Source organism: Engraulis encrasicolus, chromosome 8 (assembly GCF_034702125.1).
Source record: "Engraulis encrasicolus isolate BLACKSEA-1 chromosome 8, IST_EnEncr_1.0, whole genome shotgun sequence".
NCBI lineage: Eukaryota > Metazoa > Chordata > Actinopteri > Clupeiformes > Engraulidae > Engraulis > Engraulis encrasicolus.
Window position 1 is genome coordinate 13923852 of NC_085864.1, and position 17500 is coordinate 13941351.

The 17500-nt window shown below is 42.1% G+C and overlaps 3 protein-coding genes across 5 annotated transcripts in view; 2 read left to right on the forward strand and 1 right to left on the reverse strand.

The window, feature by feature from the left end:
* Window positions 1–940, forward strand: part of LOC134454810 (uncharacterized) — an 8543-nt gene extending 7603 nt beyond the window's left edge. Inside the window, exons 6-7 of the mRNA XM_063205969.1 lie at window positions 679–870; window positions 915–940. Of these exons, the coding sequence (XP_063062039.1) occupies window positions 679–870; window positions 915–940 (218 nt within the window). The remainder of the gene's footprint in view (window positions 1–678; window positions 871–914) is intronic.
* A 2127-nt stretch (window positions 941–3067) lies between these two features.
* LOC134453532 (rheacalcin-1-like) lies at window positions 3068–7999 on the forward strand. Its single transcript, XM_063204322.1, has 5 exons — window positions 3068–3171; window positions 4329–4528; window positions 4690–4785; window positions 5443–5517; window positions 7922–7999. Exons 1-5 carry the CDS (start codon window positions 3141–3143, stop codon window positions 7997–7999), a joined length of 480 nt encoding a protein of 159 aa, XP_063060392.1. The 5' UTR covers window positions 3068–3140.
* A 4535-nt stretch (window positions 8000–12534) lies between these two features.
* Window positions 12535–17500, reverse strand: part of LOC134454182 (arf-GAP with Rho-GAP domain, ANK repeat and PH domain-containing protein 1-like) — a 57530-nt gene continuing 52564 nt past the window's right edge. For 2 of the 3 annotated variants that reach the window (XM_063205013.1, XM_063205011.1), the window contains exons 32-33: window positions 13393–13434; window positions 12535–13084 (exon numbers count right to left, since the gene is read on the reverse strand). In XM_063205013.1, coding sequence (XP_063061083.1) covers window positions 13082–13084; window positions 13393–13434 — 45 coding nt within the window. In that variant the 3' untranslated portion in view covers window positions 12535–13081. The remainder of the gene's footprint in view (window positions 13085–13392; window positions 13435–17500) is intronic. The other variant, XM_063205012.1, reaches the window with a different exon arrangement.

A 17500-nucleotide genomic window follows, 5' to 3' on the forward strand; every position in this document is an offset into this window, starting at 1 on the left:
GTGTGTGTGTGTGTGTGTGTGTGTGTGTGTGTGTGTGTGTGTGTGTGTGTGTGTGTGTGTGTGTGTGTGTGTGTGTGTGTGTGTGTGTGTGTGTGTGTGTGTGTGTGTGTGTGTAGTAATGTCCCCCATCAGGAGCTACACCCTGCTGCAGGAGTCTGTTAGCTGGGAGGAGGCTCAGCGTCGCTGCAGTCAGAGTCACACTGGTCTGGCCGTCATCCTCTCCAAACAACACCTGCAATCCGCCCAGCAGGCTCTAGGGGGCAGTACTCTCAGCACATGGCTTGGACTCCACAGAGAGGGTCCAGGCCAGCAGTGGGGGTGGACCAGAATGTTACGTCAGTGGGATCCCCGTCGTGGTTGGAGAACTGGGTGTGTCCTCTCCCATTCAGGAGAGTGGTTCACTGCAGCATGTCAATCACCTGTTTTCTCCATGTGTCAGTACGGTGAGTGTGACAGTAACAGCTTTGTGGTGTGTGTGTGTGTGTGTGTGTGTGTGTGTGTGTGTGTGTGTGTGTGTGTGTGTGTGTGTGTGTGTGTGTGTGTGTGTGTGTGTGTGTGTGTGTGTGTGTGTGTGTGTGTGTGTGTGTGTGTGTGCATGTGTTAGTCAGCAGCACAGTGATAGTTATGAAGTGTGTGATTGTAAATAAGTGTACGTGTGGATATTTTTGTTGTGTGCAGAGTACAGTGTGTCTGGGGAGAGTGTGAAGGTCTTCAGGTTGGTGAAGGAGGAGATGTCCTGGGAAGCTGCTGCGAAGTTCTGCAGGGATACAGAAGGAGACCTGGCCAGCATCCTGAGCTGGCAGGAACACAGCGCCTTCTGGGAAGCAGCACAGGCATCAGTAGAGTATTACTCCATCTGGATTGACCTGAGTAGGAGTGATCCCACCCTCCCCTGGATGTGGACCAATGGGAAGCTCCCAATGGGCTCCGCAGCAGCTAATGGGCAGAACTGTGGTGTGTTTAACGGCACACACTGGAGTCCTGAAGACTGCTCACACACACACACATTCCTCTGCTACCAGGGTAAGCAGCACACGCACACACACATACCAGTGTTGCCAGATTGAAAATGCTGAATTATCGTACCAAAACCTCTAGATTATTGTTTTTGGGGGCATTTTGGGAGGGAATTATCGTACAAGACCCAAATTGTTGTTTCAAGGCATCTAAATGAACTGAATGACAACTCTGAAATTATCGTACATCATGTTTTTTTGATCGTACAGAGGACAAAATGGACAAAATTATGGTGCAAAGCGATAATTATCGTACATCTCGCAACATACACACACACACACACACACAAACTCACACACACACTCACCATTGTACTATACATGATGTTGTTCTGTTTAGTCCTTTTCCAGACCCACATGTTCTGTTGCATGTGGGACTTGTGATTATGGTGGTGATGGTGTCATTACTGCTGAGCAAAGGTGTCAAAGGTAAAAGTACCTTAAATATAACAGTGAGAAAAAGAAACACAATTTTCCTTCCAACACAGGATAAAAACATCAGCTAAGTAATGTAATGTAATGTAATGTAATGATGGGGATGTTCCTCTGCTGTCTCCTTGATGTCTTTTCTTCCTCCTGCATCCCAAGTGACCACCTGCTGCCTCCAGGTGTTGATAAGTAAGGGTTAACGTTCGGTGAGAAGGTCGCTACCGTGGAATAGCAGCACGACAGAGAGAATCTTTAGAAGTCTTGTTCTCTCTGAAGTGCTGCTATTCCACAAAGCGACCGACTCGCCGAAAGTTAACCCGCTTATTATATGGATATAGCCTACTTAAATGATTCACACATGACGGGGACATTTCTTTATTTAGCTTAATGTTAAGTTTATTATAATTTTTCATGTCAAAAGATTGTTGCTGCGCTAAACAAAACAGTGCCGTTGTGGAACACCGCTAGGAAACAGGTAGCCTAGACAACAGGTGTTGCCTATCACAGCAGCTGATTAGAGTGACAAAAGACCGGACATTCGCTTTAGCAGTGAAAAGTCTTGTTGCCATTGACAGCGGTCTGTTATAGACCAACCCGTCCGTTATCGAAAAATAACAGACGTGCGAACGTTGGGGAGCCCCGTTGAAATGAATGGAGCATTCGACCGATGACGTCACACCATATAATAACAGTTGATAACAGCTTCTTCCAGATTCCCCCGACTTGATGTCACATCTATAGTGCAGTTTTTAACTGGTCCCAGAATCGCTTCCTTCGTTGATTATGGTCTTAGTTGGTCACACAGATTGTTGTGAGGCAGCCAACTATGGGCCATTCTTATGATATGCCCCAGCCATCGCAGTTGGTGTTGGTTGATGGTCGCCTCATGCTCATGATTCTTAAAGACCAACTTCCACTAAAAGTGTTTTTTTTTACTCTGTCCTTTTGAAAAACAACAAATAACAAGGGATTCAAGTTTTAATCAAAATGATTCTGTGTATTGATCAAGCAAATCTGTTATCCTTGTGTCCCCGAAAAAAAACAAAAAACATTTATTTATATTTTGCATGAAAAAGCTTTCCGTTTTGACACACTACTGTAAGGCTGGGTCGCTTCTCGGTCACATTGCACATCACTAAGGAAAAAGTCTCTTGAATCAACGGTCAGCAAAAGTGAATGGGAAGCACATTTAACTCTCTAGTCCCCAACACATTTGTAGCCTTTTTGTCCTTTTATACAATCACTTTGGATAAAATACTAAATGATGATCACCATAATTATGTCTGAATGTTTCAACAATCTGATGTTTCAGATGGAACAGACGGCACTACTACAACTACCGCCTCCACCCCCACCACCACCACTCCAGCACCTGAGTCCACCACCACCACCACTCCAGCACCTGAGTCCACCACCACCACCACCACCACTCCAGCGCCTGCGCCTACCACCACCTCCCCCACTCCAGCACCGCTGACTACCACCACCACTCCAACACCTGTGTCCACCACCACCACCACTCCAGCACCTGAGTCCACCACCACCACCACTCCAACACCTGAGTCCACCACCACCACCACTCCAGCACCTGTGTCCACCACCACCACTCCAACACCTGTGTCCACCACCACCACCACTCCAGCACCTGTAGCAACCCCCACCACCACTCCAGCATCTGTGACTACAGCCACGCCCATGATGTGTAAGAAATCCAGGTGCTTTCTAGGTCAGTTGGCACACACATGCACGCACGCGCACACACACACACACACACACACACACACACACACACACGAACACACACACACACACACACACACACACACACACACACACACACACACACACACACACACACACACACACACACACACACACACACACACACAGGGATGGACAATATTCCCCATATATGTATTTATGTGAAATATGAATTTAACAAATATTAAAATGTTATATTTCATTCATTTTAGCCACATTTATTTCATTCAAAATGCTTTTGTCATGTATTTCCAAACTGTACTTCTAAAACAAGAGGGTGGCACAGATTGAACAGAATGTGATTTGAGCAGCTTAAAAAGGAGCTAAATAAATAGGAGCTAACTAAATTATAGCCAACTAAATAGGAGCAAAGTGGAGATCGTTAGGCTAAATTGAAGATAAATAAATGGCAGCTAGCTAAATTGCAGCTAGCTAAATTAGGACTAGCTAGGTCATTTAGAGCTAACTAAATTAGAGTTAGCTAAACTGGAGCTAGTTAAATTAGAGCGAACTACACTGGAGTTAGCTTAACTGCGTTGGAAGTACCTAAATTGGAGCAAGATAAAATAGGTCTAGCTAAACTGGAGCTATTTAATTTAGAGCTAACTAAATTGGAGTTAACTTAACTGGAGCTAGCGTAATTGTAGCTGACTGCATTTGACGTAGCTAAATTCGAGCTAACAAAATTGGAGCAAACTAAATTTGAGCTTGTTAAATTGGACCGTATTACATACACGTAGGTGCTAGCTAAATTGGAGCCAACTATATTGGAGTAAACTAAACAGGAGCTAGCTTAATTGCAGCTAACTGCATGGGAGCTAACTACTAAATAGGAGCTGACTAAATTGGAGCTAGCTCAATTGGAGTTAACTAAACTGAAGCTAGGTTTTATTCCAGCTAACTGCTAAATTGGAGCCTCTAAATTAATTGCTTTTTTAATTGAATTGAATTGAAAATGAATTAAATGCTTTTATGTAGGTCTACAACCTCCCACACACAGTATATTTTGTGTGTGTGTGTGTGTGTGTGTGTGTGTGTGTGTGTGTGTGTGTGTGTGTGTGTGTGTGTGTGTGTGTGTGTGTGTGTGTGTGTGTGCCATGTGCATGTGCTGCGTGCCTGTAGGTGAGCTGATGTATGTGAACAGCAGTGTGTCCTGGCTGGAGGCCCTGGACTGGTGTGAGCAGAGGGGCCTGAGGCTGCTGCACATCCTGAGCGAGGCCACCCAGACGCAGCTCAACCTGCTGCTCAGCTCCCTGGAGCCACCCTACGGTCCCGCCGACATAGTCTGGGTCGGATTGGTACACTGCTTCCTACAGCCAAGGGTCCGTGTGTGTTTTACGGTCTACTTCTATACCACCTTGGTGGAGCGCTCTGTAAATGTGTGTGTGTGTGTGTGTGTGTGTGTGTGTGTGTGTGTGTGTGTGTGTGTGTGTGTGTGTGTGTGTGTGTGTGTGTGTGTGTGTGTGTGTGTGTGTGTCCTCAGGAGACCTGGGAGTGGTTGGAGGGTCCTCTGGAGCGCTACACACACTGGCACCCCACTGACTTCCCACGCTGGCGCTTTGGATACCACTGTGGACAGGTAACACACACACACACACACACACACACACACACACACACACTCACACTCACACTCACACTCACACATACACACACACACACACACACACACACACACACACAGAGTACTTTGTCTCTGTGTCTCATTCTAAATGTTAAATTGAAAAGGCAAAAGGATCTCTCTAAAGTATTTGAATTTCTAGAACGTACATTTTGAAACTTGGCTAATAAATAGTACAGTACATTATAAAATGATATACAGTATAGTACTTTTGAAAAGTGTATCATTTGGCTTATTTAGTATATTTTCTTGAAACATTACAATTGCTACAGTTATATGAGACATTTAATTCAGAATTAACTTACTAATTCTGAATAAAGCTTAATTCCGCTTTAAAACGTCATGTAATCACCTCTTAACTCAGAATTAAAATAAAGATAAAAGTAAACTCGACAGAACTATTTAATTCTGAATTATTAATTCAGAATGAAAAACATCATGTAGTAAACATAGTGAGTATGTCACTTGGCTTATAACTGTATATACAGTAACAGTATATTTCTCATTTCTTTCATAGATGTGTAGACACCATTCCCTCAACACTCTCCTTTCATTACCATCATCATTGTTCTTTCTCTCCCGCTCTCTTTACTATTCCCTCGCTTCTGTGAACAGGTGACAAAGGCGGAGTCAGGAGACTACATGTGGCTGGATGACTGTTGCTCTCGGAAACGCCCCTTTGTTTGCCAGGTGAGATATTGTAAAAGTATAACTTTTCCCTCCACTAAGACCACTATATTTCTAACCAACGACGGCCTGGAGTGGAAATCTGAAACAGAAGCAGTGTTAACTTAAGACACAGGAAAGACAAATGGCATGATACAGATGAGGAGATGCAAATGAACGAATGTTATAAATGACCATTTAATTATCAACTGCAAGGTAACATTACATTTAACTCAAGGCTACTGTAAGTTACAGGTACATAGGATACAGTGAAATCAAATAGAGTTTACCCATGATAGATAGACAGAGAGAGAGAAAGAAAGAGAGAAAAAAGGGAGAGAATAACAGAGTTTGGAGCCCTTCAGAGGTAGGAAGTGACTCCCAGAGGAATCTCTGAGGTGAGGTATATACGGCAACCGCCCACCCCCCCACCACCCTTTTGTCTTGTCAGGGCCAGTTGCACCACGGGGGATGCCACATCTTCAGTGGGGGTGAGCTAGCACAAACAGGCCCAAACTCTCCTTGAGATAGCATCAACAGTGTAATCTGAGTCACTCAATAATCTCCATTCTTACATTATAAAACACGCCCCTTTGTCTGCCAGGTAATATATAGAACACGCCCCATTAAGGGCGTTCGTGATGGCGTAATTTTGACGAAGTTGAAAATTTGCTAAGCAGCGAGCATGCTCAGTGTGTCCGCGTGAAGCATCATGGTTAGAATTTGCCGTTCAAGACGCAGTTGAAGGGAGTGACCTCTGCGCGGCAGTCGTGTCACATGGCGTTGAACCATCGCGGGAACAAAATTTTTGTCAAGCAACTCCGCAGTAGCAGAAACCTACTGCCGGGCAAGAAGACCTCCTCCATGATGTGAGGAATCTGCCGTGATTGGTGTTCATAGCTCATGTGGTTCATGTGTGTGTAGTTGAACGTGCTTCATTTTCTACATGCTGAAATGCATTTCATGCACAAATGCAGCATACTCAGATTGGTATCATCCATATGTATGGTCGCACAACCCACTTACAACAGAATAAAAAAAAGAAACAAACCACCCTGTCGTCAGATGCTCCATCTTCGCCACGTTAGGAGTGTATGCCGTAGGTTACAAAACCAGTATTATTCCGCGGGCCGCCTGCTCGACGGTTAGAGTAGTGGTTGCGCGCCTGACTTCCATTCATGAGGTCCTCGGTTCGAAACTGCACCGAAACACGGAGAGTCTTTAGTTGCTGCTGGTTAATGTGGAAACAGACCAGTTGCGAGAGACTTATAGTCTTTTATGTATGAAAGTGCACGAAACAGAGTGGCCTTTGTGGTTGGCGCGCCATGGTAAAGCTACATATTGAACACCTGGGTTCAATCCTCGCAGCATGGGTTGGCGCTGTTAAGTACTTTTAAAACGGTCCTATCTGAATGACGACTTTGGTCCCAAAACACAAAATGAATAGCCTAAAGTGAGTACTAATTAACTGAATTATTACATGGAAGTGAAGCCAAATCATCACATAAGACTTGTTCCATGATTCACTGAGTGGTAACCTGTATCTCTACCACAATACCACCCGATTTCTCTCCGAGACGCAGAGAGAGTCTCGCATTTCACAAGCATGTGCCGACGATGGTAAGCACGTCATGGAATTAGCGCCATGATTATTTAATTCCACGAGAGGGCGCCCTGGTACACCCGCTGTCAAAATAGGTAGATCCACCCACAGACCTATAGATCCACCTTCTTTGCCGCTGTTGAAATCTCGTCGTCCTGATGTGTCCAGCTTGGTTGCGACGCAGTTATCCCCTCCTTTTTATGACCAAGCAAATCACGTTTTGATCAAATCTTTTGCTGCGTGGTTGCAAACGACCCTTTTACCTGCCAGGTGAGCTATAAAACACGCCCCTTTGTCAGCCAGGTGATATAGAACACGCCCCTTTACCAGTCAGGTGAGTGAAAAGACACGCCCCCTTTATCTGCCAGGTGAGATATACAACACGCCCCTTTACCGGCCAGGTGAGTGGTAAGACACGCCCCTTTGGCTGCTAAGTGAGTGGTAAGACGCGCCCCTTCGTCAGCCAGATGAGCGGTAAGACACACCCCTTTACTTGCCAAATGAGCCATATATACGGTATATGTAGCCTATGTTTAAGTCCCTGTAGAATGATGTCAGTAGGTTCAGCCTTTTTGGTGCTGACTGTGAAATCAACACACACTCTCCTACTTCTCAGCAACTAGACCCAAGGACGGCCGGAGCACTCTGCATACTCTTTAGATTTTTTTATTTTATTTTGGTCAATAAAGTGACTGATGTTTCAACACACCTGCATTGCGCCTTCCTCAGAGTCAAAGTTTTGTGTGTGTGTGTGTGTGTGTGTGTGTGTGTGTGTGTGTGTGTGTGTGTGTGTGTGTGTGTGTGTGTGTGTGTGTGTGTGTGCAGAAGGTGACTGATGGGCGCAGTAAGGGGACCAATCCAGCGAGGGGCGGCAGAGCGCCTTGCTACCAGCGCTACACTTGAGGAGCCATCACACACACATATGCACACACACACACACACACACACACACACACACACACACACACACACACAGAATAGATCAGAACGCTTGCTTCCATTGGCTCTTATTATTCCCTCAAAAACTTGCAGCTCCACCAGATGGCGCCCACGGGCAAGAGATGACTGGGTAACCTGTGTCAATTTTGCTAAATGTTCAAATATATTCAACTCTAATTTCCAGTCAGTCATCAACCTCACGAATACAAATTTCCTGTTGAAAACTGTGGTTGGTATTACTTAAGGGCAGTTATTGTGAAGTTTTTTGGGTGTTAAGTTTTTTTCTACCAGAGCAGATGTAGGTATATGGATTTTGCCTCATAAATACGGCTTGCAGACTCATCATATAATAATCTAGAGGCAAACAAATGCTCCAATGATATCTTTAATATTAATAATTCAGGGCAAAACATTTTTTTAGGAAACTCCATTGACACCTATTCATTTTAACTTGTCCGGGTGGTACTGCAGAACCTGGTGACCTGCCCATAATTCTTCTCTTCATTGGAGGTTCTTTACACACACACACACACACACACACACACACACACACACACACACACACACACACACACACACACACACACACCTGACGTGATTATAAGAGCCAGAGGATTGCACTCAGTTCTGGTTTGAGACGATTCCCTCACCTATCTTGTCTGCTTATTGGCCGACCGCCTTGTAGCCGACTAAACCCTCCTCAGAAAATAACCTCCAGACCATGAATACGAATGAAGACAAGTATTATGGATGGGCCACCAGGCTAAGTACTGCAGCTAGTTGACGATCACGGGCAACATCGTGAGGGAGTCTTATGTGAGTACACAAAATAATACACACACACACACACACAGTATACACACACACACACACACACAAATGCGAGAAATATACACATATAGACCCACTCTCCAAACATGTCAAAGTTATGTGTTCATATTATATTGAATATTATAATTTATTGATTATATTGATTGATATTGATAAATGAGTTACTTCAAGTTGGGATTAATAAGGGATAAAGTGTCTTGAATTTTGATTTGATGAATTACATCTTTTAATTTGATACGTTGAGTATGTTATGGTGTGTTATTGTGTGCCACTTATGAATGTGTATCATTTAGAGTAATTAGATTTTGATTGAGAGTGTGATATTGCAGCATGGATAACAGTTATAGTGATGAGTGACTAATCTGGCTATCGCGACTGCTCGTGTCTTTGAGACTTTATTCTGGCCAGGTACTACAAAATTTCTCCGCGGGAGATGCAAAGACTGTGTGTAGCATTCATAACATGCCTCTGTATGTAACTGATTGAAGCATGAATCGATTAGACCACCTATTCCTTCATTCACCTGTTAACTGAAGTGGTGTTACATTGCCTTGAACATGTCCCATAAAGCCACTGAAAATGTTCTAAATTGATTTGTTCCCGTTTTTGGGGGGAATTTGTCTCGAGGAAACTGGCAGTCGCGACGGTCAGACGCATGAGTGACTAAGTTTTATTTCAAACGTGTGATGTTATAGCCTGATCTACAGTGTGATGCTTCCTATAGCCTGATTAATAGTGTGAGGTTGTGATTTTAGATTACATTACATTTCATAGTTTGTTTTAGAAGTGCATAGTGTATTTTGGATTTAGCGTGATTGTCATTTAAAGGTGCACTGTGTAATATTTTTAGTAGTTATTACCAAAATTCATGCTGCCCATTCACAAATATCACCTTTTTCATGAATACTTACCACCGCCATCAAATTTCCAGAAATTGAATTTTTTAGCATTTGGTCATACTAGTAGACTGAATATAAGTTTATTATTGTAAACATTGATGAAAAGTTCATATTTGGGAGTAGGCAGCACAGTTTCCATGAGCAGTTAGTGCCTACTCTGGCCCCCATCCTACGCAGTGCATCTTTAAATTTAATATGAGAGTGGGATTTAATTTTTTATTTATATTTTTTTTTTGCTAGAGTGTGGTTTTGCATAAGTTTGATTTTAAAATGAATAATGGTTACTATTCTTTGATATTATAGTGTGGGGTTTAGGATAGATGGTTAATAGATAAAATTGCTCAGTGTGTCATTTAGAATTCATTAATGATTTAATTGGATTGTTATTTTATCTCAACTATGTAAGAAAGACAAACATTTAGTTAGTAAATTGCGACATAAATGATACGCGTGGCAAAAAAAACAACCATCTTTCAATTTTTCTTTAACACATTTAAACTAATCAGTTGTCAAACTTCACTGCAATCAGTAGACTGGATGACCTTGTATAGAGTGTGTTAACTGTCAGATTTAAAGGGATGCACTACCCCCAGGTCAAATTGAGTGTCTCCCCGTAATCCCAAGACATTGAAAGATTTCGGCCAAAGTGATGAATTTACTGGAAGCACAGACAGACCACCACTGCGAGGCACAAACACCTCAGAACCTAATTAGGAATCCCCCACCCCCCACTTCACTCAACATACCATTGTGGCTACAATGGCAAACCAACCATCATCTGTGGTTTTCCATAAAATATTAAACAGAAAATGGTCCCCAAACCGAAATGACTACCTTCCATGTTGATTTGCATAGTCATTTATACTCAATGTGAATGTAAAATGGCTGGAAACATTTGGAAAAAATATATTGAGTAAATTCAATCACTTTGGCCAATGGCTGTGTCGCCTGGAAAATTATTCGCGGGACTGCAGGGAGACACTCAATTTGACCTAAAGGGAGTGTCCCTTTAAGCAGTGTGAAACTAGCCCTAATCTAACATTGTACCGCTAACAATATTATAACAACATAACACAGAGCAGTGAATCTATTCATGATTGATATGAAGTTTGTGTTTCCACATAATAAAGTTCAATTCTTGGTGATTTAACCTTGTGCATTTGTGTTTTAGTTTGTGTATTTGTGGGTAAGTTTGTGTGTTTGTGAATTTGTGCACTGTCTGATCACCAAATATTGGCATCAGGTGTAATTTGATATTTGATAATATACAATATTAATATACAGTATACACTCACCAGCCACTTTATGCTCACCACCAGCCACATTCCTAATGCTGGGTAAGATCCCTTTTGTCTTCAGATATGCCTCATCTCCCTGTAACAATCCTCAGATGTTTTTTGTTACAGCACTCGGGTGGTATGGTCAGAATTTGGCGTCAATGAAAACATGAATACACCCTGCAGTGGCATTCCAACAAAGTTCAATTGATACTATGGGGCCCACATCGAGCCAAGAAAACATCCTTAAGCCCCTACACCACCAGCCTGAACCGTTGATATAAAGCAGGGTGTATTCATGTTTTCATATTGTTGACACCATATTCTGACCATACCACCCAAGTGTTGTAACAGATATCAAGACTCATCAAACAAGGCAACATTTTTCAATCTTATACTGTCCAATTCTGGTGAGCCTGTGTGAAACCTTATTTTCCTTTTTTTTAGCTGACAGGAGTGGCACCTGGGTGGGGTCCACTGCTACTGTAGCCGATCTGACTCCAGGCTTGCGATGATGTTCGTTCAGAGATGCTCTTATGCATTTCTTGGTTGCAACAAGTGGTTATTTGTTACAGCTCAAACTAGTCTTGCCATTCTCCTATGACATCTGACATCAAGGCATTGTTTGCCCATAGCTGCTGCTCATTGGTTCATCTGGACCACTTAAACATCTGGCTAGTGTTTTTTTTTTTTTTTTTTTTTTAAACAAATGTGCGGTAAATGGTCGATTCTGCTCCAACAATGTGCAAGCAGCCTGATTACGGCACATCTGTGTAAAAACAGTAAAAGGGTTTATAACCCTGATGTTAGCAGTCGCTATGCTCTGCATCTGAGGGCACATGGGGTCTTTGGCCCTGATGCTTGTAGGAACTTAGGTTGCGCTGTAATATTTTAGTTTCCCAAGCTCACTCCTTTGCAATGATCAAAATAAATGTAACCATTCTTGGCAAATGGGCATCCAATTCTCTGATTTCATGCCTTCTTGTCCTCCTGTTCCTCTGCACAAAGGGTAATGCATAGCTTGAATAATAATAATAATAATAATAATAATAATAATAATAATAATAATAATAATACCAATTATAATAATCATATAATAATAATAATACCAATAATAATGATAACAATAATAATAATAATAATAATAAAGGTACTTGGACAAATTAATAATGTTTTGCAAAATAATCTAGAGCAAGCAATTTTCAGTTTATGGTCATTTGATTTGTTCTCTATTGGCTGATGACTTGAAAAATGTGTTGTCGTTTATATTGACTATTTAGTAAAATCAGTGAAGAATGTATTTTGCATAATAATTTGGAATGGTGTGTGTGTGTGTGTGTGCGTGTGTGCGTGTGTGTGTGTGTGTGTGTGTGTGTGTGCGCGTGTGCCTGTGCCTGTGCCTGTGCCTGTGCCTGTGCGTGTGTGTTCATGCGATTGTGTGTGTTTCAGTAAAAAGAAACAGCATGGTCTTTATTTATCCAACTAAATGCAATATATTTATTGACATTTATATAAAGACACAAAGACACTGCATCGTTTTTATTCAACTAAATGCAATATATTTATTATTGACAATTAAATAATCACATTAACAATGTCCATCAGATACCAACGCATGTTAACAAAGACCACACACGGAAATCTCACAATTATACACACACACACACATTTAGAAGGTGTGTGTCTGTGTATGTGTGTGTGTGCGTGTGTTTTTAAGACCTACAGCTGAAGATGGAATGTTGGTGTTTGTCTTGTCATTTTCTCACTGAATATTTTCAAAGTCTCTTCTATTCATTGATGTGTTTGAATTTCAAAAGTCAACATACACACGCGCGCGCACGCCTACACACACACTTCGACTCATGTGTACAGGTCCAGTCTGCTCTGCTCGTCCCTGTTCTTGTGTCTTCTGTCAGCGAGATGAACACCAACTGTGGTGTGTGTGTGTGTGTGTGTGTGTGTGTGTGTGTCTCTGTGTGGACATTTTGGGGGGGGGGGGGGTCCATTTGCTGTCACGGTGAACGCTGATGTCCTTGTGTCTACTATCACACACACACACACACACACACACACACACACACACACACACACACACACACACACACACACACACACACACACACACACACACACACACACACACACACACACACACACACACACGCGCAAGACACACAAGCATGACATCAGATCATGTAATCAACACATACAAATGATTATAGGTATAATACAACACACACACACACACACACACGCACACGCACACACACACACACACACACACACACACACACACACACACACACACACACACACACACACACACACACACACACACACAAATACCTACTTGTAATGAGGAGTCTCTCAGGTGTTCAACAGGTGCTCTCAGCTGCAAAACAGAAGCATTCGGTGATTACAACACCTGTGTTACCTGTGTGTTCCTAACAAAGCCCTTCACACTGATTGCACCTGACAACGTAACCAGAGAGAGTAGAGAGAGAGAAGTTCCATTGGCCCATTGTTTCCTGGTTCTATTAGGCAGACCTAAGGACTGTTCTATTCAATGCTAGGAGCATTATGACACCCCCTTTAGGCAGACCGGAACCTGGTCATGTTAGGTGCCCATAGCAACCTATTACAATGGCATATCTCTATACTTAAAGAATCTCTGACAACGTAACTTCTGTGTTGCTGCCCCCTGGAACAGTCTACTTTCTCACATACACATAAGCGGCGTGATGTGCGCCATGTGTGTTACGCCCTTTTTTGGGGGAAAACATTGGGGGGAAAGCTCATGCAAGACAATTGGTGGTGTTGCTAAAAAATAAACGAAAGACAAGGACCTGTAGACTAGCGTTGTTCACGCTCAACGTGCCGAAAACGTGTTGTGTTGCCGGCTGTTCAAATAATAGAACCAAACAGCCGTGACTGAAACATGGACTGTGTTCATTTAGGCTAGCTGATGTTAATGAGACATTCGGTTTGTTTTCCCCCAAAAAGGGGCGTAACGCACATTCACGGGGAAAGTACCCGGATGGCCGTTCATACGTATACTCCAAGCCCCCATCAGGGCTGGTCTGGGACAAATAATCAGGCCGGGCATTTTCAGCTAAGACCAGTCTGCCAGGTACTGAGAGAGACAATGAAGCCTGTGACTACATTTTTAATGATCTAATATGAGCTGTTTTGACCGCAACACCGACAATGAATATTTAATTTTGACTCGGACAGGTTAACTGTAGTAGCAAGAGGACTCTTTAAAGAGGGGAGGGCCAGGCCAAAATCATCAACTGACGGAGGCCCTAGCCAATTGCCTGGTTTGCTTCCCTGGTTGTTACAGGCCTGTCTGTCAGATCACACCTGAAGCTACAGTACGTGGCCTGAATCAGTTGCTGGATCTCAAAAGGTGCACTTGTGCACTTCAGTGTTCATGTTTCAGTGCCCATGGCATATTACTTACACACTGAAACATAGTGCTCGAAGTGCACAAGTGCGCCATCTGAGACACAGCCAGTGTCTGAATTCAGAGCAGCTGCCTGCCATTTAAATGGAATGCACACAAATACCAATTGATGCCTGATGTGTACACTATGGTTTGATTCCTGATGTGTTTGCATTCCTATTGCTTTGCGTTGTCTGCACTGCTTAAGCTGACTCTCGCCAGACCCTTGTGTATTTCAAATGCATGTGGCAAGAGTCAGGTTAAGCATTGCAAGGACCAGAACAGACAACAGTTTGAAAAGAGGTGGTCACAAAAAACAATACATTATTACAATGAAGGTTGTAAATTCTATTACATTTTGTTACCCCGTGTATATAAAACCAGTCTGTTAACAAATGGTGTAGAGTGCTGTATATTCCAGTATAATATAATATACCTTATATCCTACTGCACAGCAATAAAAGCAGGGTGCACAGCAATATGTTATGCGGGGGGGAAACATAATACTCATAACATAACATAATAATATTCATCAGTTGAAACATTTTGAAATGTTTTGTTTAGCTTACATGTAAGGAATGTTCATTAAAATGTGAATAAAAAAAATTGGTATGGTGCTCTAAAATGATTGTTCAAGAAGACTCTTTTGCACACCTCTGTAGGTGGGCAGGTGCATAGGATATTATACAAGTGGGGTTGTCATTCAAGTGTAAAGAAATCCTGCACACTGTCCATTCCACCAACAAACTTTACAGTTTTTCTCAATTGCTTACACACAATTTTCGGAATCAGTTTACACACAAATCTCCACACACAAATCTCCATACCTCACACACAGCTGCAAAACTCCTCACTACCTCTGAAAAATGCACGTCTTGTCTCAAAACAATGTACTCTCTTCTAAAAAGGTAATTTTGTTCTCAAATGACACACACAAGCAGTCATTTTAATACACTCTTATGTGAACCATTGAACACTAATATGCACAAGGTAAAACTCTATACTCAACTTGACACACAGTAGAAACTTTTTTTCTTCATTGTTCTACTTACTAAAGAGGGTATTTTTCTGTAGTAAAATACTGAAATATTGTTTTTAGACTCGGAGTATACAGATGTGTGGCAAAGAATATATTTTAAATATTTTTCCTGACATTTTAAAAAATGCACTAATTTATTGTAAAATATTGGGTAACCACATGAATAACATATTGTATATTGTATAACATATTTTGGAACAAATGTGTTTTCTCACTGCATCCACTCATGTTTTCATCAATATCACAAGCATTGTGTGTCCTTATGGGGTGATGATTTCAGATTGTAAACTGGTATGAAGAGAGTTTGCCCATGTGATGAGGAAGTGAACATAGTATGGCAGTTGATTTTAGTATTTTGAATGGCAGTGTGTTCAATGCGACAACCAGGGATTTTCTTCATGAAAATTGTGTGTAATCCAGAGAATTGTGTGTAGTGGGTTGAAAGGAGTGTGTTTTAAAACTGAAACGTGAGTGTAAAGAAGGAATTGTGCTTAGTGTTCAGTGACATTGGTTAGGGGAGTTGGGAAATGGGTGAGATGTTCAGAGAATTGTGTGTGAAGTACCAGAACTTGTGTGGAGGCAATCGAGAAAAACTGTAATACAACATGAAGAAGGTCGGATGACCAAAGCAATGTATTAAAGTTTGTTGGTGGAATGGACAGAGTGTGAGATTTCTTTGCTCTTTAAATGATGAATTCATAGACAAAACCTTAGCAGGTGCGCTGAAAAAATGTTGGCGCGCGCGCGCCCTGTGTGTCTGTCTGTCTGTCTGTCTGTCTACCTGTCTGTCTCAGTCTGTATGATTGTATTAAGTGTCTGTCTACCTATCTGTCTGTTTGTCCATTTGTATGCTTGTATCTGTCTGTGTGTCTGTCTGCCTCTCTGTTCGTGAGTTTGCCTGCCAGCCTTTCTGAATGCTTGCTTGTCTGCCTGTCTGTCTGTCTGTACCTCTAGCTACAAGTGTCTTGTCTGTCAACATGTCTCTCTGTCTGACTGCTTGCCTGATTGCACATAGAATGGTAGCACGGTCTTGGTAACAATCAAAAGACAGAATTTAATGACACAAGCGAATGAAATGCCCACTCCCAGCCAATCAAAAAAGACATTGATCACACCATTTAAGACAGCAACCACTCCCACCAAATCAAAGACACATTGATGATGTAATGTAATGTATTGTAATGGGATCCAAAGTGATGTAGCGCAATTTAATATAAAGTAATGCAGAATTGTAATTTAATCACAATGTAATGTAATGTACAGTAATGTAATCAGAGATAAGTGTGCATCAATCAAAAAAGATATAAACAAGGCATGCTCTTCAGGTTGATGTGTGTGTTTGCGTGTGTGCGTGTGTAGAATGCACCCATAACCCATGTGTCGATCAACACCAAGGCTCCCTTCCAAAGAGGGCTAACCCCGCCTTCTCTGTCAGCCAATGACAGCTGAGATTTTGTTTTGGACACATCTGCCAGCCAATGAGATACAAGGTGTTATATTTTGACCACGTCGCCTGGCCAATGGTGTGTGAGGACGTGGAGTACTCTGGTCAGAGGATCACAGACTGGATGGAGAAGTTTAAAGTGTTGCCAAGTGATGCTCCTGTCTGAAGCGCTCAGATGAAGTCAACTCATTAAAAGAAGCTGATTTCACTTAATAATGAAGTCACCTGATTCAACTAATTCAAATTAAGATCAGCTGATTTCCAATAATGTAAGATCAGCTGACAAGGTCGCATACCAAGGGGCCGTGGTCAATTTTTCAGTTTTTTTTTATTCAAAATACCGTAATGTGTCTGGCGTCATGCGGCCTATACTAAGAAGCTGGTTCAGGAGGGAAACAGGTTAATCAAGGTAATCAAGGTAAATCATCTAATAGAAGATCCTGGAGTCCTCATTTAAGAAACTCCAGGCAAGATACTCCTCATGAGGACTCTTCTATTAGATGATTTACCTCTTAACATAACCTGGTTTA